We start from the raw sequence: 26,934 nt of genomic DNA, 5'->3' as shown, positions 1-26,934 counted from the left end.
ATCCTGATCCACAAAACCCAAACAAAAAACTTGAACAAATATATAGACAATAGAGTCCATCATAAAGTGAAGGTCCAAACAAGGCGTAGCGAGTCGTCGGGTAACAGTGGGGTTTGGCGCCCTGTAAGTATCCCTCTCATCTTACCGTACAGTACCTCACGGAGGGATCATCATCAGGTTTGCGGTCGTCTTAAAAGGAGCGCAGCACCTCAGACCATGGTGGCCAGGTCGGGGCGGTGAAGCTCCGTTCGCAGTTCTCGCCTTGACCACCGTCTGTCTCTGCTAGGAGCTTTATCGTCAGCAGGGGATTGGCGGGGATCCTGATCCTTGAGATCTAGGTTGAGGATCTTACAAGCCTCCATCAGGGAACGACGCTGGTATGTTTACCGTTCATTTGAAAGATGAGACAAAATGGGTGGCCCCAGGAGTAGGAGCGCAGGTGGCTGGTAACAGGGCAGAACTCTTTTAGTTTCTGCAAGGTAGAGGCCGCTAGGTCCTGGAATAACTGTAACGAGTGACCCCGTAATTGTATCTCCTGGTCATTTCTGGCGGCTTTGAGGATCACTTCTTTCACTGTGAAGTTGTGAACGCTGACCAGGATGTCTGCTGGTGAACATGGGGGTGTATGTGGAGGAACGACTCTGTGGCATCGATCTATCTTGGTGCTATTCCGCGCGTTTACCCCCAGGATACTGCTGAATCGGGTCTGGACATAGCCCAAGTGGTCTGAGCCCTCCACGCCTGTAGGGACCCCCCCGGATGCGGACATGGGCCTGCAAGTCAATTTGTTGATCCTGCAAACGGATGATTTCGCCAGTGTTTAGCAATGTCTCCCTTTGCTAGCAAGAGCCCCTTGTTGACTAAAGACCTAACACTTCATGAACCTAAACTCTTCCATGATCCCCTCATCATTTTAGGGCAGGGTTCAAGTTGATCTTTCGTCCCACCACCTCTCCCAGGGCCTTTGTTATCTCGTGCCATTATCAAGATATAATTGGGCTTTCCCATATTACATGGAAGTATGTTGCCTCAGAATGTTTATATCACAGACAGTAAGGGTTTGGCATTCTTTCCATCCTCCACAGGTGAACTGGATGATAGCAAATCTATTAAAATATTCAAACTGGATTAACCTGAGGCGAGAAGAGATCGCTAGCACCCTCCGTGCCATGTTGGCTTCTGACCACTCATCATTGTCCATTGGGCCAATATCCTCCTCCAATCTTAGTTGGAAGTCAAGCTGTGTGTCTGGGGAGTTGAACGGTAATGAGCTATAGAGTAGTGAGATGCCCTTATTTACCACTTCCTCAGTTTGATTTCCAGTTCCCTATATTGGGGAATCACTTTGAGTTTGGCACAGTAAAGTTCCAGGGTATGTCTCAATTGTAGATAATAAAAGAACTGGGACCTTTGCTACTGAAATTCTTCTGTTATCGCTGTACATGAGTTCATGTGAACTTGTGACCACATGACCCCTAAGGTGGACATTTTGATCAAATCCCATGGGCGAAACCCAGTGAGTTGTGCTGCATAGGCCAACCATCTTCCCTTCCAAAGTGGGATTGCACATGTTAAGATGCCCAGCCATTTAACATGTTTCAGTGCCACATGCCAACAGATAAGTGGAGTCCTAGGGAGGGGATTGCAAGGCAAAATGCACTCTCACGCCATAAGGAGACCCAAGGGGCAATTGTTTTAAAGAGAACTCTCCTTCCTACGATCGACCGCAGAAATGTGGCCCATATCTTAAATGCTTGCTTTAGCCAAGGAGTAAAGGGACAATTTCCAGCTCCCAGCTGCTGTGTTGTGTTTGAGCAATCTCCATGCCTAAGTTTCGAAAATAGTCACCTGTCTCCCTCATGGAGGTTTTATTTAGATAATTAGGCTTATCTTCTGAGAAGTGTACACAAGAGGTTTCCCCCCAGTTAACCCCTTAAAGCAGAGACAGCATCATAAATCTGCATGAGATATATATACATCTTGCTGATTATATGGGTCCGATGTTCATTTGACATAGTACTGAGAGCTTAAAGGGCCAGTGTACCATGTCAAAAGCCGTCTCTATATCCTGCAGTATGAGGCCACTGCCTCCATGCACATTCTTTGTGCGACCAAGCATAACCTTAAGGGGCCACCAACCACGCATAAGGCCCCTGTGTGGCATAAAGCAGTTTTGATGATCTCGTACCAGTTAATAGATCACTCCTAATAACCTGGTCACATAGATTTTTGCCCAAATTTTGGTTTCTGTATTTGTGAAGGATACAGTGCGGAACAGTCTATGGGATGGTGGATTACTTCTTTTGTTATTGGGCAGTCCAATTCAGTCCAGTCTAGATTAGACAGGACACGAATTTGGAGATCAATCTACATGGGGTTTTCAGTTTCAATTAGGGTGGGGATGCAGCACTGTGGCGTGCAGCAGTGTGCGGCGTGCAGCAGTGTGCGGCGTGCAGCAGTGTGTGCCGTGCAGCAGTGTGTGGCGTGCAGCTGTGTTTCATGTAGCAGTGTGTGGCGTGCAGCAGTGTGTGGCGTGCAGCAGTGTGTGGCGTGCAGCAGTGTGTGGCGTGCAGCAGTGTGTGGCGTGCAGCAGTGTGAGGCGTGCAGCAGTGTGAGGCGTGCAGCTGTGTGCGGCGTGCAGCAGTGTGTAATGCAGCAGTGTGCGCAGCAGTGTGTGGCGTGCGTTAGTGTGCGGCGTGCAGCAGTGTGCGGCGTGCAGCAGTGTGTGGCGTGCAGCAGTGTGGCGTGGTTTGTAAACAACAAGAAAAGCGGACATCAAAGGAAGGGTGGGAGGGAACGAGCATATGGGGTGTGAGTTATAACGAACGTTCTGGCGAAAGCAGTCTGCTGCTTTCAAGTCCGATGCCAGATGGCAGCTTCGCGCTTAAATGCCTCACATGCACTGGCCATAAACCGCATTCCTAAGGTCTTGTGCCCCTTACTAAATCTCTCTTAATGCGTGAGGCGACGCAAGCGCAGGAAGTAGCTGGTGGCAAATGGAATGCGCGTGGTTGTGCGCATAACCGCCACCCGATCCGCCTGGGAAGCCTTTGGGAGCATTTTTGGAAGCCCCTACATAAGTCTCGCTGAGCGATCGCTTACGCGATAGCCAGGCGACACCTAAAAACTATTACACTATTTTGTGCCAGAGCAAATCCAAGAGATTATAGCTCATCAGCTACCATGGATCAAGGCGCCAGATTACTCCTCAGGGGGCTGCTTTGCAACTTCTTGTCTTTATGTTGACAAAATTCAACAACGTAGAAAGGAAACCTCAGGTCAAGGTTCATGGTTAAAAGGGCCAGAGAGTGGGATACCGGGAAGATCCTGTATGTCACAGAATGTCAGGGGACCCTAAGTCTCGCGTGAGGAGCGATATGAGATATGAAGGCGTGGCACAAATGGTGGTCTAGTCAAAGAGTTGGAGCAGGCGAAGTCTTACAGGGGTAAAGTAAGTGAACTCTATACGGTTTAGATATTGGATGAGGGGCTTCCAGATGCACTGGAACCGCTTGTCTGTGTGCGCCAAGGTGTACGAGATCCGCTCCATGGCCTGAATGTGCCAGATGCTGGCGAACCACTGTGACGAGGGGGAGGGGTGTTCTGCTTCCATCGAATGGCAATGAGTTGTCGCGCAGCAAGGAGCAAGTAGCTAATGAGTTTCCAGTCAGCGTGGGTCATTGCACGGAAGACTGAAGGCCGAGTGTCTCTAAAATGACTGTGTGGTAAAAGAGCGGAATCGGGAAACCCACAACCCCCTTAATGTGGCATAGGATCTCCTTCCAGTAGGTTGTGATACCCGTACAGGACCACCAAATGTGTTGGAAGTCTCCCCCCTTCGGGATGGGGTGAGGTACCATTGAAAAATCAGTTTGCAAGCTGTTTCCCTGAGAGAGAGTCTGCGAAATGTCTTGGGTGTGTCCTGCCATAGGGACTCCTACTGCTTGGGCGTGATCTCTGTCTGCGCTGATTTCTGCCGTGCCAACTGATAGGGGTGCATGTGAGGAGTAGTCGATAGCTGTAGTATCCTGAAATGTACTGGAGATGAGGCCTTAGGAGCCTGCGAAAGTGCGGACATGTGTCTCGAAGAGGGTATATGGCTGGACAGCCGCAGGTTACACTGAGGAGTGTAGCGCCCAATGTTGCAGTTGACAATATTGGAGTCGGTAAGAGTCCGTGAGTTAGAAATCCGCCTTAGACTGTGAGAAGGATTTCACGTTGACTCCCGTAAATAGTTCTCTGAGAGTATGACATCCCCTTTGCTCCACTCTTGGAATGCCACGTGGGAGAGCGCTGGAGGGAATTCAGGATTGAGTTTGATCGGCGTGTTTGGGGAGGGAAAGGAGGTCAGGCCTCTCTTGAGCGCCACGCTGTCCCAGATGTCTAGCACTGTGCGAGTGGGGGTGGCAATGTGCTCACTACGGGGTCGAGCGTGTTTAGGCAGCCATGCCAGGTCCCACAGCGGGCGGCACACCACTGCCCTGTCCATGTGGAAAGTTTGTCACTTTCTCGAACCACCTACTCCGAGATATGGCACAAATGAGCAGCTCTGTAGTATTCCAATAAGTTAGGGCAGGCTTACCCCCCTCTTTCCCGTGGGAGCATTAACAAGGTGTTGAATATACGGGGTAGCTTGCCGTTCCAGATAAATGCACGCAGCTCGCGTTGCAAAAGCAGGATCGCGTCTTGGGTTATTGGCGTAGGCAGTGTCTGAAAGAGATAAAGGACTCTCTGCAATATGTTCATTTTAACAACGTTCACCTGCCCAAGGACACATTCAGAGGTTCCCATCTCTGGAGATCCGCCAGGATTGCATGGCGGAGGGTGGCCAATTTGCGTGTGACCAGGTTGAAAGCGTGGGTGTGATGGTGAGGCCCAAGTATTTAATAGAGTCGGGGGACCACTTAAAGGGGGCCAGGTGCTGCAGCGTCGGGAGTTTTTGGGTTGGTTCGGTTAAATTAAGCACAGATGATTTAGTCATGTTTATCCAGAAGCAAGATGCTTCAAACTGTAAGGTATCGAAAGAATCAGTGGATTTAATCCGATTTAATGGTTAAATGGAATTTAATGTCACTGGTGTGCTAAGTCTCGAAGTTGCCACTTTAGTTCCAACTTTAGTTCCCCAAGGTTTCTAGTGCCCGTTTACTGTTGTACTTGGGGGTCTGTCCTGCATACACCTTCCTGCTCTCCAGTAAAAGTAACAATAGAGGCCTGCCACAGGAGGAGGTGTTACCTCCCCAATGCAAGAAGCCAAATGGGTGTGAGCCCAAAAGGCAAGCTTCAAAGGCAAAAGCCGCCTTTGAATGGCAAATCGAGAACACTTGGGAGAGGGGCTGCTCTATTGTTTAGGTAGACTGGCTGGCACTAGGTATAGGGAAGGGGAAGCCAGTTTTCAAACTGGTTTTTTAGGGAGTGTACCCCTCTTTGTAGCCACACCTCTGGGTTGGACTAGGGAGGTCTGGATGCTGAGAGAGGGGCTTTGCCATCTTGGGCATGGGCAGAATGATGCAACCTGGGATAGCCAGATGCCCTTCTTCCCAGGAATCGGTCATCAGGAGGGAGTGAACCTGATAGCCTATTGGCTACCAACTGCATTCAACCGTGAGGGCATTTTCTGAACATAAATGGGCCACCCCTTGCACCCAGAACTCAGATCTCCAATGGACTGGAAGAAAGACCGAGGAACGACTGTCTTGTTGCACCGTGGAGCCGACAAATATAGGCTGCACCGTCATGGAAGGCACCAGCTGCATTTGATTGCTAGCCAAGGAGAGGGACTATGCCTGCCATACCCTGCTCAAGGAGAAGTCATCTCCAGAGCCCAGCCAAAGCCAAGAAACTCCAAGGGCCAGCTGTCTAGCCTCCTCTTTGCAGCACAGGGACATAACATCTAAAGAAGCCTTCTGGGGCAAGTTGGTAGTCCTAAGTCTTCAACCCACCACCAACTGCCACCTTGGAGCACCAGGGACCAGGACCCGATGCACAAGTTGCACCCGAGTTCGCTGAGCCAGGGAGTGTTGTAGGAGTGCAGGTGGGACCCCCATAGGATTCATTATTGACCCACCAAAGATAGACCGGTGACCATGATACCAAATTAGTGGTAGTCCAGTGGCATCTGGACTTTTGCTAGCACTGAGAGGACTTCGAGGTGACATCAACCCAGTGACCAGGATCACCCCACTCCTCTTCATCGTTCAACTCTTGCATCAGGACCACTTCTGTAGGAAAACCCTGCAAAGGATAAAAGTGCCTGGAAGTTACTAAAGACTGCTTTACCTGCTGAGGTAACTTTTTCGGAAGACCTTGCCGGTCCCCCTGACTGGCTCCCCACTGGAGTTGGTTGCCTAAAGTGAATCCAAGTGACTGCATTACACCTGGCTCAAACTTTTTAGTTAAAAAGTTTCTAAGTGTGAAATTCATTGAATTTGCCAATGATTGTTCATGGTTGAGGGAAATGGTTTGATTTACTATACCTTGTAAATTCTATATCTCCGGAACTCTCCGATGGATCTTTTTCATCGTGGTGTCTAAAAATACATACAAATACAGTGCTTTTTTAAGGTCGAGCCTGCGAGTGCATGCGCTAGTGCATATGTCTCGCTAGCGAGACACTGCTGTTAACAAAATGGGCTTGGAGCCCATCGGTTGCTTACCATTTGTTTGTTTGCATGGCACTCTTCTTTACAGCCTCATAGCTCATCAATGCAGGCCTGACATCATTTCTGTTTCCTTCTATGGAGCAGGAACCAAGCACTGATTAATTCAACTTAATCAGTGCCTGTCGGCTGCTCCGGACGTGATTGAGGTACTATTTTGTTCTGTTTAACTTTTAGTGCAATGCAAACAGAGGGCCTGTGACTGGCAAAAGAGTTTCCAGCAGGACAAACAAAATTGAAAAGATTTATTTTCTATAGTTAACTTTCTTTTATTTTGCCAAATCTTCTTTTCTCACTTTGCACTCATGTTTTCTTCTGTTTTTGCTTTGTGGGCGCTGTTCTCAAAAGATGAGGATTATTTTATTGCAAAGCTACATTGTTTGTTTGTTTGTTTCTTATGTGTTATTTCTAAATTGATGCTTTAATACATAATTTCGAAAATGATGCTTTAACACATAATCGTGCAATCCACCCCACTCCAATCCATGCCAATGCACCCCACTCCAACACAAACCCCTAACCCCAGTCCAATCCAGTACACCCCAATCCACCCCATTCTAATCCCCTCACTCCAATTTGCCCCAATCCCGTAAAAATAATCTGCCCCGCTCCAATCCAAAACGATCTGCCCCACTCCACTCTGTCCCACTTCAATCCAAAACAGTCTGCCCCACTCCAATCTCCCCGATCCAATCCAAAACAATATCCCCCAATCCTATCCAAAAGAATCTGCCCCACTCAGTCCAAAACAAGCTGGCCCACTCACTCCAAAACAATCTGCCCCACTCCAAACCAAAACAGTAACTGCCCTACTCCAGTTCAAGTGAAATCTGCAATCTATGTCAAATGTTCTTAAGCTTTGACTTCTGTGCCCCCCATCATTGAGTCATTACTGGAATATGGGGACCCCCACTGAATCATTACTGGAAGCCTGAAACACTGTTCTTAACAATTTCTACGATTTGAATGTAAAAACAATACACAAAAAAGCAGAAACATCAAACAGATGCACAAACGATGCACTATTTGATTTAATTTGCAAACAAATTTAGAAAAATCTGCATTTAATTTTAGAGGGCACGTTGTAGCTTTTCTAAATCTGTTTTTGTGGTATGCCCATATAAAGCCAGTGAAATCTCCTCATTATTTCAAGATTTTTATCAATTTTTACATAGTCGTCTTGCTACTACTTTATTCAAGGATCACCAGATTTCGTTATCCTGGATGAAGGCTCTCAGTGACAAGGAATTAGCATTTCAGTGGTTAACAGACCTTTTGCAAAACAGGACTGCACCAGTCTAGTCTCTTTTCCACCTTTAAATCCACTGTTTGATCTCTTGTATGTGGTATTCCCACAGGTTCCTTCTAACCTCCCCTGCTATTTAGGTCAAAACTTACCAGACAGCCCTGCTGTATGGGTCCAAAGATATATTGGGGACATGCTGGAAGCTAACCTATAATGCATTCTGTCCTTTGCTTATCATTGGCTTTGTCTTTTGTCACTCATATTTGCATACTTTCTGTTTGCTGGCTTTATTTCTTTTAGACTGTCTACTATGAGCTAGGAACGCCCACGGAGCATAGCCTTTTAGCAACCTCCCTGATTGGCTCATTCTATTCTTCCATGACATCTCGCTTTTAGGGAACTCTTAATTGTCTTTTTTTGTGATTTTATTTTCATGAGAATGCATGTTTTAAAGCTGTCTCTCCTTGCATGCTTCTCCCTCCCCCCGTTTCTCTATGGCATCTGTAAATCGTTTTGTGGATTCTGCAGTCACATTTACTGCTATGGTTTCTCCTCGTTTCTTTAGGCACATGTTATGCATAAAAGGCCATGCTTTGCTTAGAGGTTGCTTTTGAAATGGCATGCTTCACTAGCTGTCACAGTATGCTTTCCACTGGGATGTAAGAAGCTGTCATTTTGTTTTTACCACAACTATGATTTGTAGATCAATTAGCTCCTGAAGAGAGCATGATATTATCTTTCTAGCATGCCAATAAATATCCTTGGCCTATTTGCTACTTGACTAGGGTCCTAAACAGACAGTAAAATATATACATTGTCCAAATGTTTGCTGGTAAGGAAAGCACCTGATATCACATTCTTATTTCTTTGGGAAATCTACCAATGGTTTGCAGTAATTAACAGTTCAATTTAGTTTTCTGTTGCATTGCTTTTCTGTTGGATGCTTACGTACCGTGAGCAAGCATTAATTTGATCTCTTTGGATAAGTTGGATAACTCAGTTACTTTCATTTATTTTTTGTCAAATGAATATGCTGAGTGGTGTCCTTCTACATTTAATACAATAATTGTTTAAATTAATATTATTTTGTATTCATAAAGCTAGATTCTTTCCCAATGCACACAATGTTGCATATGTGCTTTTTTGTAAGGAAAACATAATAAACCATGTATCTTTCCTAGTTTGCTTTGGACCCACCATGTAAGGGAGACTGTACTGTTTTCTCAAACGCTGATGTCCTCTTTAATAAACCCTACATTTATTTGGTTATTAGGCACTCTATATAAAATAGTACATGCTATAGGCTGCTGGTGATGGAGCCGCAGCTAACAGCAGCTCAAGGGTCACATCAGCGTCATAAGTCAATGCATGTTTAGTAGGTTGTATAACTTTACCATGCATACCTTTACCACTCATGCCTTTACCACACAAATGCGTTTACCACCCAATTTCATTTTAGTCTTAAATCTATTTCTTAATGAAATGAACCCCCAGTTTTTACCCACCCCTAAAGCCTAAAATTACCTTTTCCACCCTTTATTACTACTCGCCCAAATCCTAAAAGTACCCATACCATCCTTAACCACTACCTGAACCTGAAAATTATCCTTATTACCCTTCACCACTACCCACCCCTAAAATTACCCTTACTATATATCCCAGTGGTGGTTGCCACTGGGTAGTTATAGTTAGGATTGTGTTTCCTTAGAAAATGCCTTTTCATGTTGCTAATAACTTTTGTGGTGTCATTAATGACTCTCCGTGAAACTTTCCAAAAAAAGGGCTTTTTTTTAATCGTTTGCACATTGAGAGTTTCAGGGTGACCTGTCAAGCGGGGTCCAAGAAAGGGTGGGGCAAAATGCTTTTTTTCCCATTCACTTTTCCACAGGAACTGTAGGCACAGCTATAGCCCAAACTGCTGGATGGATGTACACCAAATTTGGCATAAATCTAGATCTTGGTCGAGAAAGAGTGCTTTTTGTATTTTGGTATAAATCCTTTCAATAGTTTTGGAGGAATTTATGTTAAAAGCAAAGAAAAGACCAAGGGAGCAAGGTACATATAACCTGTACCCCTATTCCTGCTGGTGGTTTTTTGTGCTGTGAATTCACAGAGGATCCAAGGCAAAATAAAAAATGCGTGGGCTCCTGCACTTGTTATAGTAAAACCCTCGGTGTGGGCGGTTATGTTTTTGGGGGGGAGGGAGGCACGTGGCCCCTTCCCCATAGCCTCTGAGAAGCCCCGAGGACCCAATCCCTCGGAGCTGAGGCCAAAATAAGGGAGAGACCAGCCCTCCTAGAACCTAATTAGGCCCGGATACCCCATCACCCAGGGCCAACTTGTATGAAAATCAGAAGGGGTCCACATGGCCACTCTTCCCTGAGTCTAAAAAGGCCTTGGGACTCCATCACTCAGGGCCAAGTAATTAAATATAGAGGGGGGGATATGGCCCATCTCCCCACCTGACTTAGGCCCTGGGGACCCCATCCCCTGGGGTCAACATGTATAAAAAAGGGGAGGTTGCCGTGCGTCCACTCCCCGAGTATTAAAAAGGCCCTACGGACCCCATCTCCCTGGGGCCAGCTCACTTGCTGTGTCCCAGCGAGCCCATCGCTGGGACACAGTGTTTTCCTGCCCACACCGGTGCAGGCAGGGAAATTTGTATTTTCTCCCATGTTGTTCCTACCTGAAGGGAACAGAATAAACAGCTACTCCCTCTGGGCGGGAGCAATGCCAGCTCCTGTACCATGCACAGAGCCAGTTGAGGCCACGGGAGCCCTGGGGATCAACCCACACCCCCAACATGTGCTTGGTGGGTGCCCTGGGGGGCACCCACCTATTTACAATGAAGGCCCTGGGGTCCAGGGGACAAAATAGGCTCAGAGAGTGGGGTGCGCAGCCCACATCCCCTTTTAATATGGCAGGCCCTGGGGTCCGGGGGCAAAATAGGGTTGGAAAGAGGGTGCCGCGCAGCCCCCTCCCCTTTTTTTTCCTTCATATTTCAGCTCCAGAGGTTGAGGTCCCTAGTGCCTAATTAGGCTCAGGGGAAGGGGGGTGCACACCCCTTCCCTTTTTGTTGAATTTGGCCTCGGGGGAATTGGCCCCCGGGGCCTAATAAGGCTTGGGGAGGGGGCTGCATGCTCCCTCCCCTTATGTTTTGACCTCAGTAGATGGGGGTCCCCTGGGCACAAAGGGCAACTATACACTGCTTTGCTGAAGGCTATTCGCAGCATGGGGTTTGGTGCATGCGGGGGAGTTGGCCGCAGGCCAGGTCCTCTGCGTTGGTTTGCCTGCCTATGGGGGGTTGGCCACAGGGCCCGGCAGCAGGCCAGGCGGCCAACCACCTCCCACGCATGGTTACAGTCCATACGCAGTGTGGTGTTGGCTGCCTTTGGAGGTGGGGCTGGATGCATGCAGTCACTTTGTCCAACCCCCCGCCACGCCCTCTCCATGCACATCACTTATGACATCTTCTATTACATCATTGATGATATCACTGCAACATTGGCAATAAAATTATCATGAGAAAACTGCATGGCAGAGGCGCGAGTTATAGTTACCTTAGGACACGAGTTATAGTGACTTGAGATTACTATAACTGGTGAATTTCTGTGGTTTTTAGAGTTTAAAATGTTACATTGATTTTTTTTTTTTGCAAAAACAATTTTTATTGCATAATTCAAGCACAATAGCCATCTGCAATGACCAGCATATCATTGGTCTTCTCCTAGTAATATACTCCAGTACATAGTACAGTGCAGACCACTTCCAACTATCAATGCTTTGCCCCCCAACACTCCCCAAACACAAATATTCCCTCCCCCCACCCGCAAGTCAGTGTGCCATAGTCGTAGGTACCGTGAGAAGTCCATCTCGTGAGTGGCCGTGGGAGCGGCCGCGAGCCACCCCCAACCCCCATGATCAGGCGCCAAGCAGCAAGGAGAAGAGGAGCCCTCCCGCCCCCACGTGTGACCCGTCAGTAGCCTTTCCACCGCTACTCTGCTGCATGCTGCTCCTGTGCGTCAATGCCCTCCTCTGCTTCTGCGCCCCACCCTCGGAGGTCCTCCACTAATGCTTCCCATGCATGTGCCATGGCTAACGCTTTTTCATCATTTCCCCGCAGCGCTAGCTGCAGCCTGAGTGTACCCTCGCTACCCGCCCATTTCGTGAAGGTAGTTCTCCACCTCTCAAAGCTGGGGCCAGTTCTCGATTTCCAGTGCAGGGTAATTTCTCTTTTAGCCATCACCAGCCCTAGGTCGCAAAACTTGCTCGTGACTTTCGTGCGCGGCCCGTCTCTGTAACCTGGGCCACGTCAAGTCCGGAATGGGCTTCCCAATGTCCAATTCCCATTTATCCTTCAGCGCACTCAAAGGGGCTAGGTGTTCCATCGCCAGTCTCTGATAGAGGCATGTAACGGCCTTAACCGTGCCCGCCGCCATGACCACATACTGACAGCCGGCAGCGGTTCAGAGAGTCCCGTGTTCCAGTGCTTTTGTAGGGCTGCCACCAGGGCTGCGTGGAGTAGGTAGTCTCCCCTCGGGATCCCGAAGGAATCCTGCAGTCCCTGGAATGGCTGGAGCGCTCCATTGAGGTACAGGTCCCCCACCATCTGTAGCCCTAGGTCTTCCCACCGAGCCAGCCCCGACCAGTCCCCTCCATGGGGGAGGGCCGTGCACATGCCCAATGGGATCTCCGGGGCGTAGGGGTGAACAGTGCCGACCCTCCGCAAGCTGCGGTTCCAACACAACCGGAGCGTCCGCTCCTCAAGCGTCAGTTGCGACAACTCTAGTCGCTGCTGGAAGACAATAAAAGAAAGGACATGCCGCGGGATCACCCTGCCCTGCGGGTCTTCGGGACCTCTAAACTCCCTTGCCACCGCCTGCGTTAGCCATTGCAGCTGGGCCGCCAAATAATACCACTCGAAGTCGGGCACAGCAAGCCCTCCCTCTGCTCTGGGCCGTCGTAGCGTGGCCAGCGCCACCCGCCGCCTGCCAGATCCCCAGATAAAACCCGTGATCATGGCTGTGAGCCTGCGGAAGAACGACACCGGCACCCAAATAGGGAGCGTACGGAAAAAATACAACAATCGCGGGAGCGCCACCATCTTTAGTAGCGCTACCCTCCCAGCTACCGAAAGAGGCAGGGTGCTCCAGAATCTAAAACTGCCCGCTAGACCTCTAATCGCCCTACCAACATTCCCCTCCAACAGATCCTGCTGGGTGCGGTAGATATGCACTCCCAGGTACGGCAGACAGCGAGCTTCACAGCGGATAGCCCCGAGGGCGGGGGGGGTCTCCTCCCACTGTGTAACAGGGTATACAGAAGTCTTGCCCCAGTTGACCCTCAAGCCCGACAAGTGACCGAAGTCCCTCAGTAACGCTTTGGCACCCTGTAAGGCCCCCTCCGCGTTAGCCAGGAAGAGCAGTAGATCGTCCGCATAGAGGGAAATATAATGGGTTTCCCCCCGCAATAACAGCCCAGCATATGCGCGTCCCAGTCGGGCATGGGCCGCCAGGGGCTCAACCGCCAGGGCGAACAGCAAAGGTGATAACGAGCAACCCTGCCTCGTACCCCTTCTCACCGGGTAGGAGGCCGATATCGTAGTCCCCGTTCGCACCCTGGCCACCGAGTTAGCGTAAAGCAACCTCGTCCAGCGCACTAATCCATCCCCCAAGCCGAACTCCTGCAAGACCCTAAACAGGTAAGGCCACTCCACGCTATCGAAGGCTTTCTCCATGTCTACTGGCAGCGTCAGAGCGGCCGGGTAATCTAGACAATCTACTTCCATAACCCGCAATAGTCTCCTGATACACGTCGACGTGTTCCGTCGGGGGATGAACCCAGCCTGATCAGGGTGTATCAAGGAGGGCATATGTGCCAACAATCGCGTGGCCAGGATTTTGCTCAGGATCTTATAGTCCACGGTGAGCATGGAAAGTGGGCGATACGCTGTCCTGGCACTCGGGTCCCCTCCCTTCTTCAGGAGCGGTATAATCAGCGCCTCACGTGTTGAGGCAGGCAACTGACCCTCCTTCCAGGCCTCCCGGTAGACCGACTGTAACTGTGGGGCAAGTTGGTCCGTTTAGGCCGCATAAAACTCCACTGGGAGCCCATCTGTGCCCGGGGTCTTCTTGTGCGCCATGTGCTTGATCGCCACACGGATCTCGCCTAGCGAGATATCCCCCCCCCAGCACCTCCTTGAGAGTGGGGTCCAGTTTTGGCAAGTGGGCCGCCGTCAGAAAGTCCTCCAGTTCCCCAGGGGCGTCATGTAGGGTATTAGTATAAAGGGCGGCATAATACGCCAAGAACTGATCATTAATCTCCCTCTGAGAGTGCACCGTCACCCCCTCCCCGGTGGTCAGCGAAAGTATGGGAGAGCCGCGCGCATCTGGATTCGCCAACCAGGCCAAAAGCGACCCGACTTTGTCCCTCTCCGCATGCGCCCTGGCAAGGTGGTATGCCTTATAGTCAAAACAGCGGAGCCGCTCTACCTGCACTGCCACCTGTTCACGCGCCACAACCACCTCATCCTGGGATCGCTCCCCCAAGTGCTGTGCTCTCTCCGTGCCGCGCAGCGCGGCCTCCGCCTTCTCTATATCCCCTAATAACGTTTTCCGGACCCCGGCCGTGGAAGAGATACATATCCCTCTAATAACCGCCTTGAACGAGTCCCATTCCCACGCCCTCTTGGACGCTGTCCCCGAGTTCTCTGTAAAATAATTTGTGATGCCGTCCCGGACCTCCGCATGGAAGACCGAGTCCTCCAGCATCCGCGGGTTCAGGCGCCAGGTGGGTATCGTCTGACGCAGCCTACTCTAGCGCACTATAATCAGACATGGGTTGTGGTCCGATATGGTTCTCGCCAAGTATTCGCTATGGCGAGTCAGAGCCTGTATGCCCGGAGAGCATAATATGCCATCCAGACGCACATGCAGCTCATGCGGGGCAGAGTAAAAAGAGTAGTCCCTCTCCAGTGGGTGGTGCTCCCTCCATGTGTCCACCAGCCCCCATGCAGTCTGCCAGTCCCGCCTACTCCTGGCCATCCGATGTATTGCGGATTGAGTCAGGGGCGGGTGAGAACGATCTAAGTGGACATCAGTGATGGAGTTAAAGTCCCCCCCAAGTATGGTCGGCCCCTTTAAATACTCCGCTAAGGCGCCCGAAACACGCGTGAAGAAGGCCGCTTGCTCTATATTTGGGGCATAAAGGCTGCATAGCGTCACGTCTCTCCCATCCAGCCGGCCCTGCACTGCCACAAACCGTCCCTCCGGGTCCACGTGCGAGGCGAGGATAAAATGTTACATTGATACTGAACATTTCACCTAGCTATAACTTTACTTTAACCTTTGTTTTTTTCAGTGAATAGACTGACACACACCCACCCTCCCATCCTTCCACCTACCTTAAATATACTAGCATTGCTTGGTAAAGACTCCATGTTAAAGGCTGTTTACTGTTTATTATTGCTTCAGAATAGCATTTTTTTGGCACAGATTTGCAGCCTCACCTTATTATGTTATCATAGTCACAAGACTACAAGTTTAAAAAGCTTTTTTTGTTCAATTTTGCAGTGAAATTGCGGTGGATCTGCGAATTTGGGGCAAAATTGGAAAAAAAACACGTGGTCTCCCGACATTATTTCTAGTTGAACCCCCGGGTGGGCCACGTCCCGGAGGCAAATATAAATATGTATTTCCCCTTCCCCATGGGCAATGTCAGCCGCATGGACTGCCACCTCCCTGGGGCCAGACCAATGTGAAAAACATGAGGAGGGGGGCTTCGCAGGCCCCTTCTTAGGCTGCTTACGCCCCGCGGACAGCTACCTCCCTGGGACAAGGCCATAACAATATAGAAGAGGGGGGGGCACATGGACCCATCCTGGGACAGTGGGGAACCATCACCTCCTAGGGCCAGCCCCAATTACAAAATGGGTAGAGGGGCCATTCGGGCCCCCCCTCCCGGGCCATTTTCAGCCATGGGGACTACCACTTCCCGGGGCATGACCGTATTGTTAATGAGGAGATGGGCCATGCGGCCCCCCTCCCTGGCTTTTTTCCATCCCCACGAACCACCACCCCCTCCCTCCCACCCTACAATACGAAAGGAGGAGGAGCGCGCAGCCGGCAATCTGTAGCCATTAAGGGCTCTGGGAACTGCCACCCCCTAGGGCTGGCTCCCTATGTCCAGAGGCGCCCACCCTCAGGACATAGTAGTTTGCTGTCACTGCGCGGGAACTATGACGGCTTCTGCCAAGTGACAACAAACAGTTGTCTGCTGGGAGGGTGGGAGCAGGAAAATTGCTCCCATTCTCTGGGAGTGGACTTTTCATCTGTTTTCTAGATGAAAGAATTGCTCCCGCACGCAGGGAGCAGCAATTCTTTTTTAAGATCTTTTTATTATGAGAAAAATACAGTCAAGTAGAATGCAGCCATTTTAACATAGCAGTCATACATTTCCGCAGTTTGTCACAATACAGTGTACCAAGTTCAGTCGTAAGATTAATGCATCCCCACAGTTTCACCATCGGAATCATCCATAACATTATTCCCCCTGACTGCTCTTCCGGGGCGTGCACAGGGGCCTGTGCAGATTTCACCCCTGTGAGTGTTGCATTTTCCCCAGACTCTGCTACCACCGCTGCCTCACATTCCGCTGGTAGAGCCAGGGGTGGGCCTCGTAATATGAAAATTGTGGATTTTCTCCAATTTATGGAGTAGCCAGAATATTTACCAAAGTTTGTGAGTATGTTCATAATCCTAGCAATGAAATGATGTGGTGTAGCGACGTTCAGTAAAGTATCAGCATATAGAATTATGCGATCCTCCCATCCCTCCGTCCAACGAATACCCCGTATCAGGGGGTCACTTCTGACCCACACTGCCAGAGTGTGCAGAACCAGGGCAAAGAGTAGCGGCGACAGGGGGCAACCCTGTTGTGTCCATCTCCGGAGAGGAAAGGCGCTTGAGATCCGACCATTCACTAGTACTTGCGCCTTGGGTCCCGTGTATAGGAGCCGAATCCAAGCCAAACATTTGGGGCCAAACCTCATTTGTTCCAGGACTGTGAACAAGTATGGCCATTCGACAGTGTCAAAGGCCATATGGGCGTCTAGGGAGATCACTGCTGCGTTTTCTCGTATAGTATCTTTCCTGCCCATTACCCCATTAAGGTGACGCAGATGACGGGTTGTGTTTTTCCCGGGCATAAAATCGGATTGGTCCAGGTTTACTAAGTGGTAGACATGTTGGATGAGTCTGGAAGCAAGTAGCTTGGCTAGTATTTTGGTCTCCGCATTAAGCAAAGAGATTGGCTTGTATGAAGCGCAATGATCTGCCGGTTTACCAGGCTTATGGATAAGCACTATAGAGGCCAGTCGTTGGTCTTCTGCCAATTATCCTGTCCGCCTGCTCTCCAGGTACATATTAAGCATGTATGGCGCCACTTGGAGGGCCGTTGATTTATATAATTCTATCGGGAGGCCATTTGGCCCTTTTGCCTTTCCCGATTGAATACTGCGGATGGCTGTCACTATTACTTCGACCGTGAGATCGCTCTCCATAAATGCAGAGCCCTCGGGGGACAGCACTGGGAGTGGGAGGTCCGCCAGAAGGGATATTAAATCTTCAGCTGTGGCGGTAGACACAGGAGTGTATAGGCGGGCATAATACTTCGCAAATTTCTCAGCGATACTCCGAGGGTCGCTCAGAGTTTCCCCCTTGTCTGTGGTGAGCGTGCGGACTCATCTGTTCGCACAGTCTTGTATTTCAAGCCAATCCAACAGCTATATCTCTAATTTCATAGATTTTATGTCACGTTGCCGACTGCTTGGCTCTAGCTGCCTCTAATGCCAGGTCCCTGTACTCTTGTCTCCTGAGCGTTTGTATGTGTGATGCCGCGTCTGTGTGGTCGCTTGTCAGTTTAGCTTCTGAGTCTAATATGTTGCCCTCAAGTGTTTCCATCTCTGCCCTCTTGTCTCTTTTATGACCCACCATAAGGGAGAGTCCATGATCTTTTATAACGTCTTATGGCCCTCCCATAAGTGCCAAGCTGACTCCACCAAAGTCTCATTTTCCTCTAAGTAGAATTTTGTAGCCTGCACCAGTCCTGTCCATATCTGCGGAACCTTCAGGCACCACGGGTGCAATGAGATATTCATCAAAAGTGCGCTGTGTCACCGCAGCATATCAAATGGCGCACATCTCTGAAGTTGGGCACTCTATCCGCATGGGTAAGAACGAAGTCAATTTGTGAGTGACTATTGTGAGCCCCTGAATGAAATGTGAAATGTTGTGTCTGCAAGTTTCGGGTGGGCCAGACATCTACGAGGCCGAGAGCCCGTAGAAAAATCCACCAGCTTGGAGTAGTTGTGGTGATGAGTCCTTGGGGGGCTGCCGATCTTGAAGATCACACAGTGTCATATTAAAGTCTCCCCCTATCGGATTCTCTTCCTCCGGAAGGCTCAGTAGGAATGTTCTCAGGTCGGGAATAGCTATTTTATGTAGTGCCGGTGGCATGTGCACTGAGACAATATTCACAGTTTTCCCCTCCCACACAGGGAGCAGCATTTTTGGATGATCCCTGCATGCAGGTGCAATTCTGGCTCCCGCTGGATGCGGGGAGCAGGCATGGACAGTGTGGGCATTGAGGCTCCCCCGATGTGCTGAGTGGGCTCCAGGGCACCCAGGATCTAGTGGCTGGGTCCTGAGGGATGGGGACCTGGGGCCAAAAATCTGCCTGGGTAGGGGGGGTCACGTGGCACCCCATCTCTTCTGTAAAGAAGAAATGATCTTAACTTCCTGGGCTTGGCAAAGGCAAAGCAAGTGTTTTCTCACAGTTTCACATTGAAAAACCATCTGAAATCTTTGCTGGAGGTGAATGCATTGTTGATCTATCGGAGCGCTATCTGTAGTGACTGTGGCAGGTGGGTTCCTTCTTGTCCTCTTCTATTGAGAGCAGAGCCCATGGTTCTCCCTTTGAATAACTACGAGTATCCAAATGTGCAAAATCACCTGGAAGCCTCGCCCATTTGGCCCGTCCACCTTAGTAATATCTAACTTGCACACCCTCACAACTACTCATACAGCAACTTACACAAAGTTACAGACCCATACTGACACTCCTAGTGGTTGTGTGAGTGGCTGTATGTATGAGTGGCTCTTTGTATGAGTGGTTGTGAGTAGTTTTATGGGTCTGTGAATGGGTATGTGAGTGGGTGTATGAGAGGTTATATGAGGGTGTGAGTGGTTCTGTGGAAGACTTCATGAGTGAGGTCACTAACTATATCATGAGTGATGTAATATGTGAGGTCAAAAGCAGTGCAATGCGGGGGCATAAGTTGTAATTAATTCAGGTAAATATAACTTCTGAATTTCTATGTTTTTTTGCATGTGAATCATTGCCTAACTATAACATCCTTGTAAGCTATGGTTTGTCAGTGATTTTTCTATGGTTTTAATTTTATTTCCTATCTATAACGTCCCTGCATGCAACCTTTGATTTTTTACAGTAATATATAGTATAATGTAATATATAACATATAATGTACTCACCACACACACACACTTATAAGATGTATTTATTTGAGGCATTTGTAAACTGGCAGATGGAGACAAAATAGAAAAAATGTGTAAAACCTATAAATAATAATAGTGGGAGTTTGGCCAGTAGGGGGGCTTTAGTAGATTTATTGCAGAGAAAATTAAGATTGTACACTATTATCTGCAAGAACTACTAAGGGGACAGCTGCATCACATACAAAGCTTTACATGTTTTTTTTCTTTTAATCAGTTTTTTTTAGAAACAATATGCAGCCATAGTGACATTACATTGACATCTTAGGCAAAATGTTCATGAGATTACAGCATTACCTTTCCAGCCGTCAACCCAGCAGGAGCCCAGTGGAGTACATTTCAGTAACATCTTAACAATCTTTAGGAGGGTTACTTCCACGTCCCCAGGTCAGGAAACTTCAAAGGTCCATCCTGGTCTTAATTGCCCTCGTTATGCTCCATCATCTCGTCTTCCCCTCCCTCCAACCCCAAGAGTCTCTACCTCCTCAATTCCACCGTCAGAGAAACACATATCTCTCCCCAATATTTATTCCATCGCCCCCACTTGTGATCCCATTTACGTAGACATCCCCTGCCTTTATATACATTTTTTTCGGCAATCATGGCATGGTCCATATCTTTTGCCCAATCTCTCAGTTGTGGTATGGTGTCCACGCCCCACTTCTGAGCAATGTTCCGTTCGGTATACTCCACCACATCGTGGCCCATGATTGTTCGGCTTGTGTGAGGTCCGCTGCCTCCCAGATATTGAGGAGACAGAGTGTGGGAGTTGGATGTATAGGTTTGTCACAAGTCCTAGTTAATTGTCTAGTGACGTCCGTCCAGTACTGTTGTATGTGGGGGCAATCCCACAGGATATGCATGAATGTACCCGTCTGATTGCAGTGTCGGAGGCAGAGTGCATCAGGTCTCCTACCCAACTGGTATAGCAGTGTGGCGTCAAAATTTACCCGGTGGAGAATTTTAAGTTGGACCAGGCGAAGTCGCATCGGGATGGCTACTTCCCGGGGTGAGGTCAACGCCTCTTTCCAGTCCTCATCGGCCATTTCTCCCAGGTCAACCTCCCAGCTCGCCCGCAGTTTCAACATTGGATCGGCCTGATTATTGATCAACTTCTTATATGTGAGGGAGATGGCCTTGCGATTCATAGGATCCATCAAGAGCCTGTCCTCAAGAGGAGAGAAGTCTGGAAGGGGGCTATCTTTCGGGAGGGCGGAGTCAATGGCATGACTGATCTGGAGATACCAGAAATTTTCCGATGGTGCTAGCTGATACTTAGTTTGGAGGTCCATAAACAATGCCTTCTTGCCCTTAACCCACATATCTCCCACCGTGGAAATCCCGATCGTATCTCACTTATCAAACCCCGCATAGGCACTAAGTCGTCCCAAAATGTCTGGCTCCTATAGAGGGGTAGCCTAGGTTAGGCGCCCCTGCCAACCCATCCACCACTGCACCCCATGCCACACCTCCACCGTACACGCCGTGGGACCGGTCAGGCGCAAAAAAAGCTTTACATGTTTTAATAAAACAGTGAGTAATTGTTTTATGCATGAATAGTTACTTGGCCTGAGATTAATTTTAGTTTCTACTTTTAACAAACTTTCTTAATTTTTGCACTTTTTGAACTAAAATCTTGCTGTGTATACTTTACCCGCCTGAAAAGGTTATTTTTAGGTTGGACTTTCCAGACCGCACATGGTGTCTGGTGTAAAAGACATGAGCTTTCCAAGAACATACAGGGGCTTGGAGCTCACCATTACTTACCATTAGTTTCTTTCCTGTCACACTCATTTGTCTTTTAGTTTTTAGATTTTTTTCTGTCAGTTTTGGGTTTGTCCCGGCCATGAGCCCAGCCTCTTTAGTCATAACTCCTACTTTTTTTTTTCTTTAGGCACTCCATGAGAATGCATGTGATTGCCTGCTGAGTGCTCATATCCCCTAAAACTGTCTCTATCCATGTGCTTTTCTCCCCCCACCGACACTTCAGGTCTTGAAAGATCATAAAAATATTACTAGACCTACAGGTCTAGTAACTTGAATAATCTATTCGACCTAACTGTAATGTACTTGACCCTTAAACTGGTCTCAAAGTGTGTGATCCTAGGCAAATATTTTATTTTATAAAGCTGCCTTTGTCTTCATTAACAGATATAAGATCCCCTTCAAATATGCAAGTTCAGCATTTCTGCTGTACAAACATTTGTGTTGTTGTTTTATAGACTAAATCTTTGCTCCATTTATAAGAAGAGTTTAGCCCACATAACATATACATGAACCCAGACTCGTCTCTTAGCTCACTAATAGCACTCTCATTCGAGCAGGGTTAGGAATATTTCTCAGTTCATGTTTAAAAACTCATTTATAATAAATATATTACTATAGCATGATGTGGTAGTGCACAGTCATTTACAGACAGCACATTTTCCATTGAATTGGCCACAAACGTTCCCACTGACATGCAGTTTTACTGATAAAACTATATAGCTACAAACAACGTTTGGAAATTGGGTTTCAGCAACAATATTAATCATTTGCACATCACCAAGTAAAGTATTCTGATGTTACTTCATCCCATAAAAATCTATTTTCCACTACACGGAAATACAAAAATGTGCCTTTGTAACTACTGAAATATCTTTTGAAATGTTTGTACTGTTCACTTATCCCATTAACCGCGGCACAAATACCGCAGCGGTGTGGGACTTTTAATGAGTGGGCGGGGCCACGTCGGCCAACGGACATGCGCTGCACAAGCCAGCTAGTACTTGCGATGGCCGTTGGCCGACGCACGCAGGGAACGGGTTATTAGCTATTTTAATGTTGTGTTAGAAAAAAAGCTTGACATCTTACAGCCTTTCATTTCACATGCTTTGCGCAGCACGATTCTCACACACTTCACTTTACAAAATCCTCTAACCTCGCAATCAGAGAGAAAAGCAAACGTAGAAAGACAAACTGACTTTTGACATCTGGCTCTGAATGCAGAGCAAATGTGATAAGATAAAAACAAGATAAAAGGCATCTTTATTGCACCTTCACTTTGTGCAGTAAACAGAATAGCTGTTATTTGTCAGCTCAACAGAACGGGTGAGTAGGCTCTAAATATAGCTCGCCCTAGGGAGTGGGCGAGTAGATTTCTGAAGGACTGCACTTGTGTCGCTCTCTGGCCAGTGTGCCTCTGTCCACCACATCCACTTTGCTCTCTTTCACTGTTTGCTTATCCCTCCACACTCCGCATTGTTCTCCTTCGTCCATGTTCTTTCCAATTGATTGCTTCTCCCGACCTGCCATGTTGCGTCTCTCCATTCACTCCAGCAACCAGCTCATCCTTTATTTTTTTAAACCCCTCTTCGGTAATTCTACAAGCTCTGAGATTAAGCCCTTTCTGGGAGCTTCCTTTCTGTCAGCATTTTCTTGGTTTAAAGCCGAAACATGTGCAACACGTGTGTAAAAAACAAAATACAAATTTATATTCTGCTCTATCTTTCTAATCAAGTCAATGTGCTAGTTTCATGATATTTTCTTCAAACACATACTCTGAAACTTACTTTGCCCATCTTCTCATTCTCCCAGAAAGTAGAATCCACGAATGCCTTTATTTCCCCTCACCTTGATTACTCTAATGTTGTCTATTAGCCTTTTATGCAAAACAGAGCCTTCAGCTGGTCCGAAAGTTGGTTGCCAGGTTGATAATGGGTCTCAAGTGGAATGACTATCCCACCGGCACTTGTTTCTCTGCATTGTCTCTTTTCATACAGCTCTTTATGATCCCAGGTCATCTCCCCTGACCCAAGATTTTAACACCTTACATCAACTGGGAATTACTTCCTGAAAATCCCTAGGTAAAGTGTGCTATGATTGGTAGCTGTGCTTTTTCTGCTGCCACGGCCATGAAGTAAAATGCTCTACCCATTTTCCTGCGTGCAGAAAGCCATTTGCTGAAATTTAGAAAATCTAAAAAAAATGTGACCTTTTACTCATGAATTTTAATCAGTATTAATCTTACACTTTTTGATTTTGTCGCACTGCTGTGTTTCAGTGCCAAGATCCCCAATGAGTATGCTTTGCGCACTATAACACGTAGTATCATAACATAACAATGACAACAGGGCTTACAAAACACACTTTATAGCTAACACAAATTCAAGTTACACTCCATACATTAACATTGTGTCTTATACAGGGTAACTCTCTACATAGCCCTGTTTTATTAAATACATAACCACATGGTGTTGGATTTCTGACTAAAATAGCTTTGAGCTTTCTACTTAATATAATTTTTTCCGTAATAAATTGTTCTGCAAACGGCAAATTCGACAACTTTAGGTACAAAAATGTCATTTTATTGCAAACATTTGGAAACTCTGAAAGGGTTGAGTTGTTGAACGAGATGGGTAGAAAGGGTTGGAGACGGTGCACCCCTTTTATGTGTGAATAATTTCAAGTAGTGGCCTGGCGCTTGCGTTCACGTGAGCGTGCACGCGCGCATCTGTCTTTGATCGTGATCACTTTCACTTTCGCGGGCCGCACGGCCGTGTCACTTTCACGGGCGCGCGGCCAATGCTTGTTTTTGGTGGATTTGGGTGATGAACAGCTGCCTTTTCCAGGGTGGCCGAGGAGAAAATGCTTATTAAACTCCAGATTTCGTCTTCTAATAAGAGGCTCCGCATCTGTTTTAGACCGCAATGCTTCAGCTTGAGTTGATGTCCTAATGAATGCTGCTGTCGTAATCTGACGTACGTGGTGTTGTTTGCCTGTGGTTTAAATTGGGAACAAGTAGTTGAGCCTTGTTGCTGCTCCCTATAACTAGACATGGAACTGAGTTAGAATGCATCATGCATGTGTTAACAAAAACCTGGCCGAAAACATCAGTATCGCTGTATACGTTATCATCACTAACCGTTACATACTATCCCCTCTGTGGCCCGCTGCAATGACAACACATAAAAACAAAAACAGGGAGAGGGAAAGAAATTTGTTTAATTATTAAAAGTTATTTCGTTCTTCTGTCTTTAAGGACAAGTTTTATACAATGTTATTTTAGCCTCCGCTTTGACGAGTGTCTGTCTGTCTGGCCGTCCATCCATCCATCCATCTATCTATCCTTGCCTCCCCACTTCTTTTCCTCACTGTTTACCTCTTACCAACTGCCACCATTTATCCCTGCAACCATCCACCCACACATCATCCATCCATCCGTCATTCGTCCGTCGGTCCATCCATCTATCTATCTGTCTATCTATGCCTCCCCACTGTTTACCTTTTACCAACTGCCACCATTTATCTCTGCAACCATCCACCCACGCATCATCAATCCATTCATCCATCTGTCATTCGTCCGTCCATCCATCCATCTATCTATGCCTCCCCACTTCTTTTCCTCACTGTTTACCTCTTACCAACTTCCACCATTTATCCCTGCAACCATCCACCCACGCATCATCCATCCATCCGTTATTCATCCGTCCGTCCATCCATGCAGTCATTCCTTCACCCATACATTCATCCATGTCTTTTGGTCGTTCATTCCTGACTACCTTCCTCTTTCCCTACACCCGTCCTTGCATCCACCTGTCCATCAATCAGTCCAATCACCCATCTATCATTACATTCGTCATAACTCCCACAGATGTTAAGCTACCATATTCATTCACTTTTAACTCGATTTTAATATCAGTATTCACTGAGGGCTATATTATCTACATGAAAATAAACTTGAAAATAAGTGGTGGCTTCCGAGGGGACTAATCTTCATAAGCATGCTTGCCCCCTTCGAGTGCTGGATGCTGACTTGTAAAAGAATTACACACCAGGTACCCGCCAATAGGGATTTCTCAAACAGAACCTAGTTATGATGGTTGTTTTGAGTTCTTGCCTTTGAGGCAGATTTAGCCGTATCACCAGACTACTATTTTTTTTTTTTTAGGTCTGGCCTTTAAGACATTTGTTTTTTCTAAACATTTCCCTCATAATCTATCCACTTAGAGGGGCTTTGGTCAAAAAGTCTTCTTCCGTAAATCTGTAAAAAAAAAAAAAAAAAAATCACACAGCCATCAAGGCCGGAACTATTGGTTTTGCCAAAGCTTGTTTGCTGGTGTTTCTGTCTAGCCCTGCTTGTCAATCAAAAATTCAATCAAAACATGGGAGAGGGTGTGGCATAGCAGCCAGAGCTGCCGACTTTGGAAGTGGGGAGCCAGGTTAAAGTCTGGGTGTCGAGTCAACATCCTGTAATTCCGGGCAAATCACTTAATTTCCATGTGCCCACCCAAAACAAGCATTGGCATAGCCAATAGGTCTCGCCTTTGGAACCTTATAAGTGTTTAGCCATGCAACAGTTAATGTTGTTGCGCCAAGGATATTGTGCTGGATAACTAAACACTTATAAGGTCCCAAAGGCAAGACCTATTGACTATGCCAATGCTTGTTGGTGTCTGTTACTTTGCTTAGGCAGCATTAGCAGAAGATCTTGGATTCTCAGGAATTAGTGTACGGGAGGTTCCCGTCTACAAGTAGAATGTAATGTTTTTCATATAAAAAGAAATCCTGATTGTCGGGTGTCAAGAATTTTTTTTATCAAACGGGGAATTTCTTTTCAAGGAAAATATCTTAGAGTGAAAAAGTGACCTAATTTTATTTTAGAACATTGCTTTAGAACAAATTAGACTTTTTCTTGGAGTCTATAAGAGTGAAATTAATACCAAATAAAGAAAGTAGAACAAGAAGTTTGAAAAGGTTAATTCAGCTAAACACTGTACATACCTTTTGAAATGAGTCTGTTCCAATGAGAATTCCCCACAGCAACGGGAGGATTCTGAGGGGAGCAGTGTACCTGCTGGGTGTGTAGCTCCCTGGTTCATTTCTCACAAGCTATGGTTTTTTCATTGGCGGCTTTCGTCACATTTTATTGATTTGGATGCCTTGTGTCTGTCTGTTTTTCTAGCCTAAGAAGAAGAACATGACTGCCTATCAGGTCTTCTGCAAAGAGTTCCGGGTAAACATCAACGCTGACCAACCTGGGCTAGGTGAGTGTGCCATGTGCTGCTTCCCGTCAGCCTGGGGTAGCTGAGTGAGTGGTGCACTGTAATCAATCAACCTAGGATAGGCCAGCAGTATCGCAGTTGCCATCAACCTGGGGTATGTGGTAGTGCAATTTGCCATTGCCAATCAATATGTGGTGGGTGAGTGTGCCTTGTGCTGTTGGCTGTCAGAGACTGAGCTGGGTGAGCTCAGTGAGCTATCACCTGTCATCCTGGAGCAGATGAACATATTGCAAATTAACCTGAGACATGTGAGTGACATGCATAATTGCCAATCAGTCTGGACTGAATGCTGTTTACTAGTGCTAGTCAGGCTTGGTTGTGTGAGTGTAGCGAAAATGAATCTGTGGTATGTGAATGCTGTGTACTGTAAATTGTCTGTATTTCAGTTCTTTTTGGCGTATATGAGAGTCCTGTGCTAT

At 47.5% G+C, this 26,934-nt stretch overlaps 1 protein-coding gene across 3 annotated transcripts in view; it reads left to right on the top strand.

Annotated features, from left to right (window-relative positions):
* HMGXB4 (HMG-box containing 4) overlaps window positions 1-26,934 on the top strand; it is a 184,650-nt gene that overhangs the window by 140,843 nt on the left and 16,873 nt on the right. For all 3 annotated transcript variants that reach the window (XM_085601406.1, XM_085601404.1, XM_085601405.1), the window contains exon 5: window positions 26,416-26,497. In XM_085601406.1, the coding sequence (XP_085457532.1) occupies window positions 26,416-26,497 (82 nt within the window). The remainder of the gene's footprint in view (window positions 1-26,415; window positions 26,498-26,934) is intronic.

Source organism: Triturus cristatus, chromosome 4_2 (assembly GCF_964204655.1).
Source record: "Triturus cristatus chromosome 4_2, aTriCri1.1, whole genome shotgun sequence".
Taxonomy (NCBI): domain Eukaryota; kingdom Metazoa; phylum Chordata; class Amphibia; order Caudata; family Salamandridae; genus Triturus; species Triturus cristatus.
The sequence above is the reverse complement of the archived record's forward strand: the minus strand, read 5'-3'. Positions and strand labels throughout refer to the sequence as shown.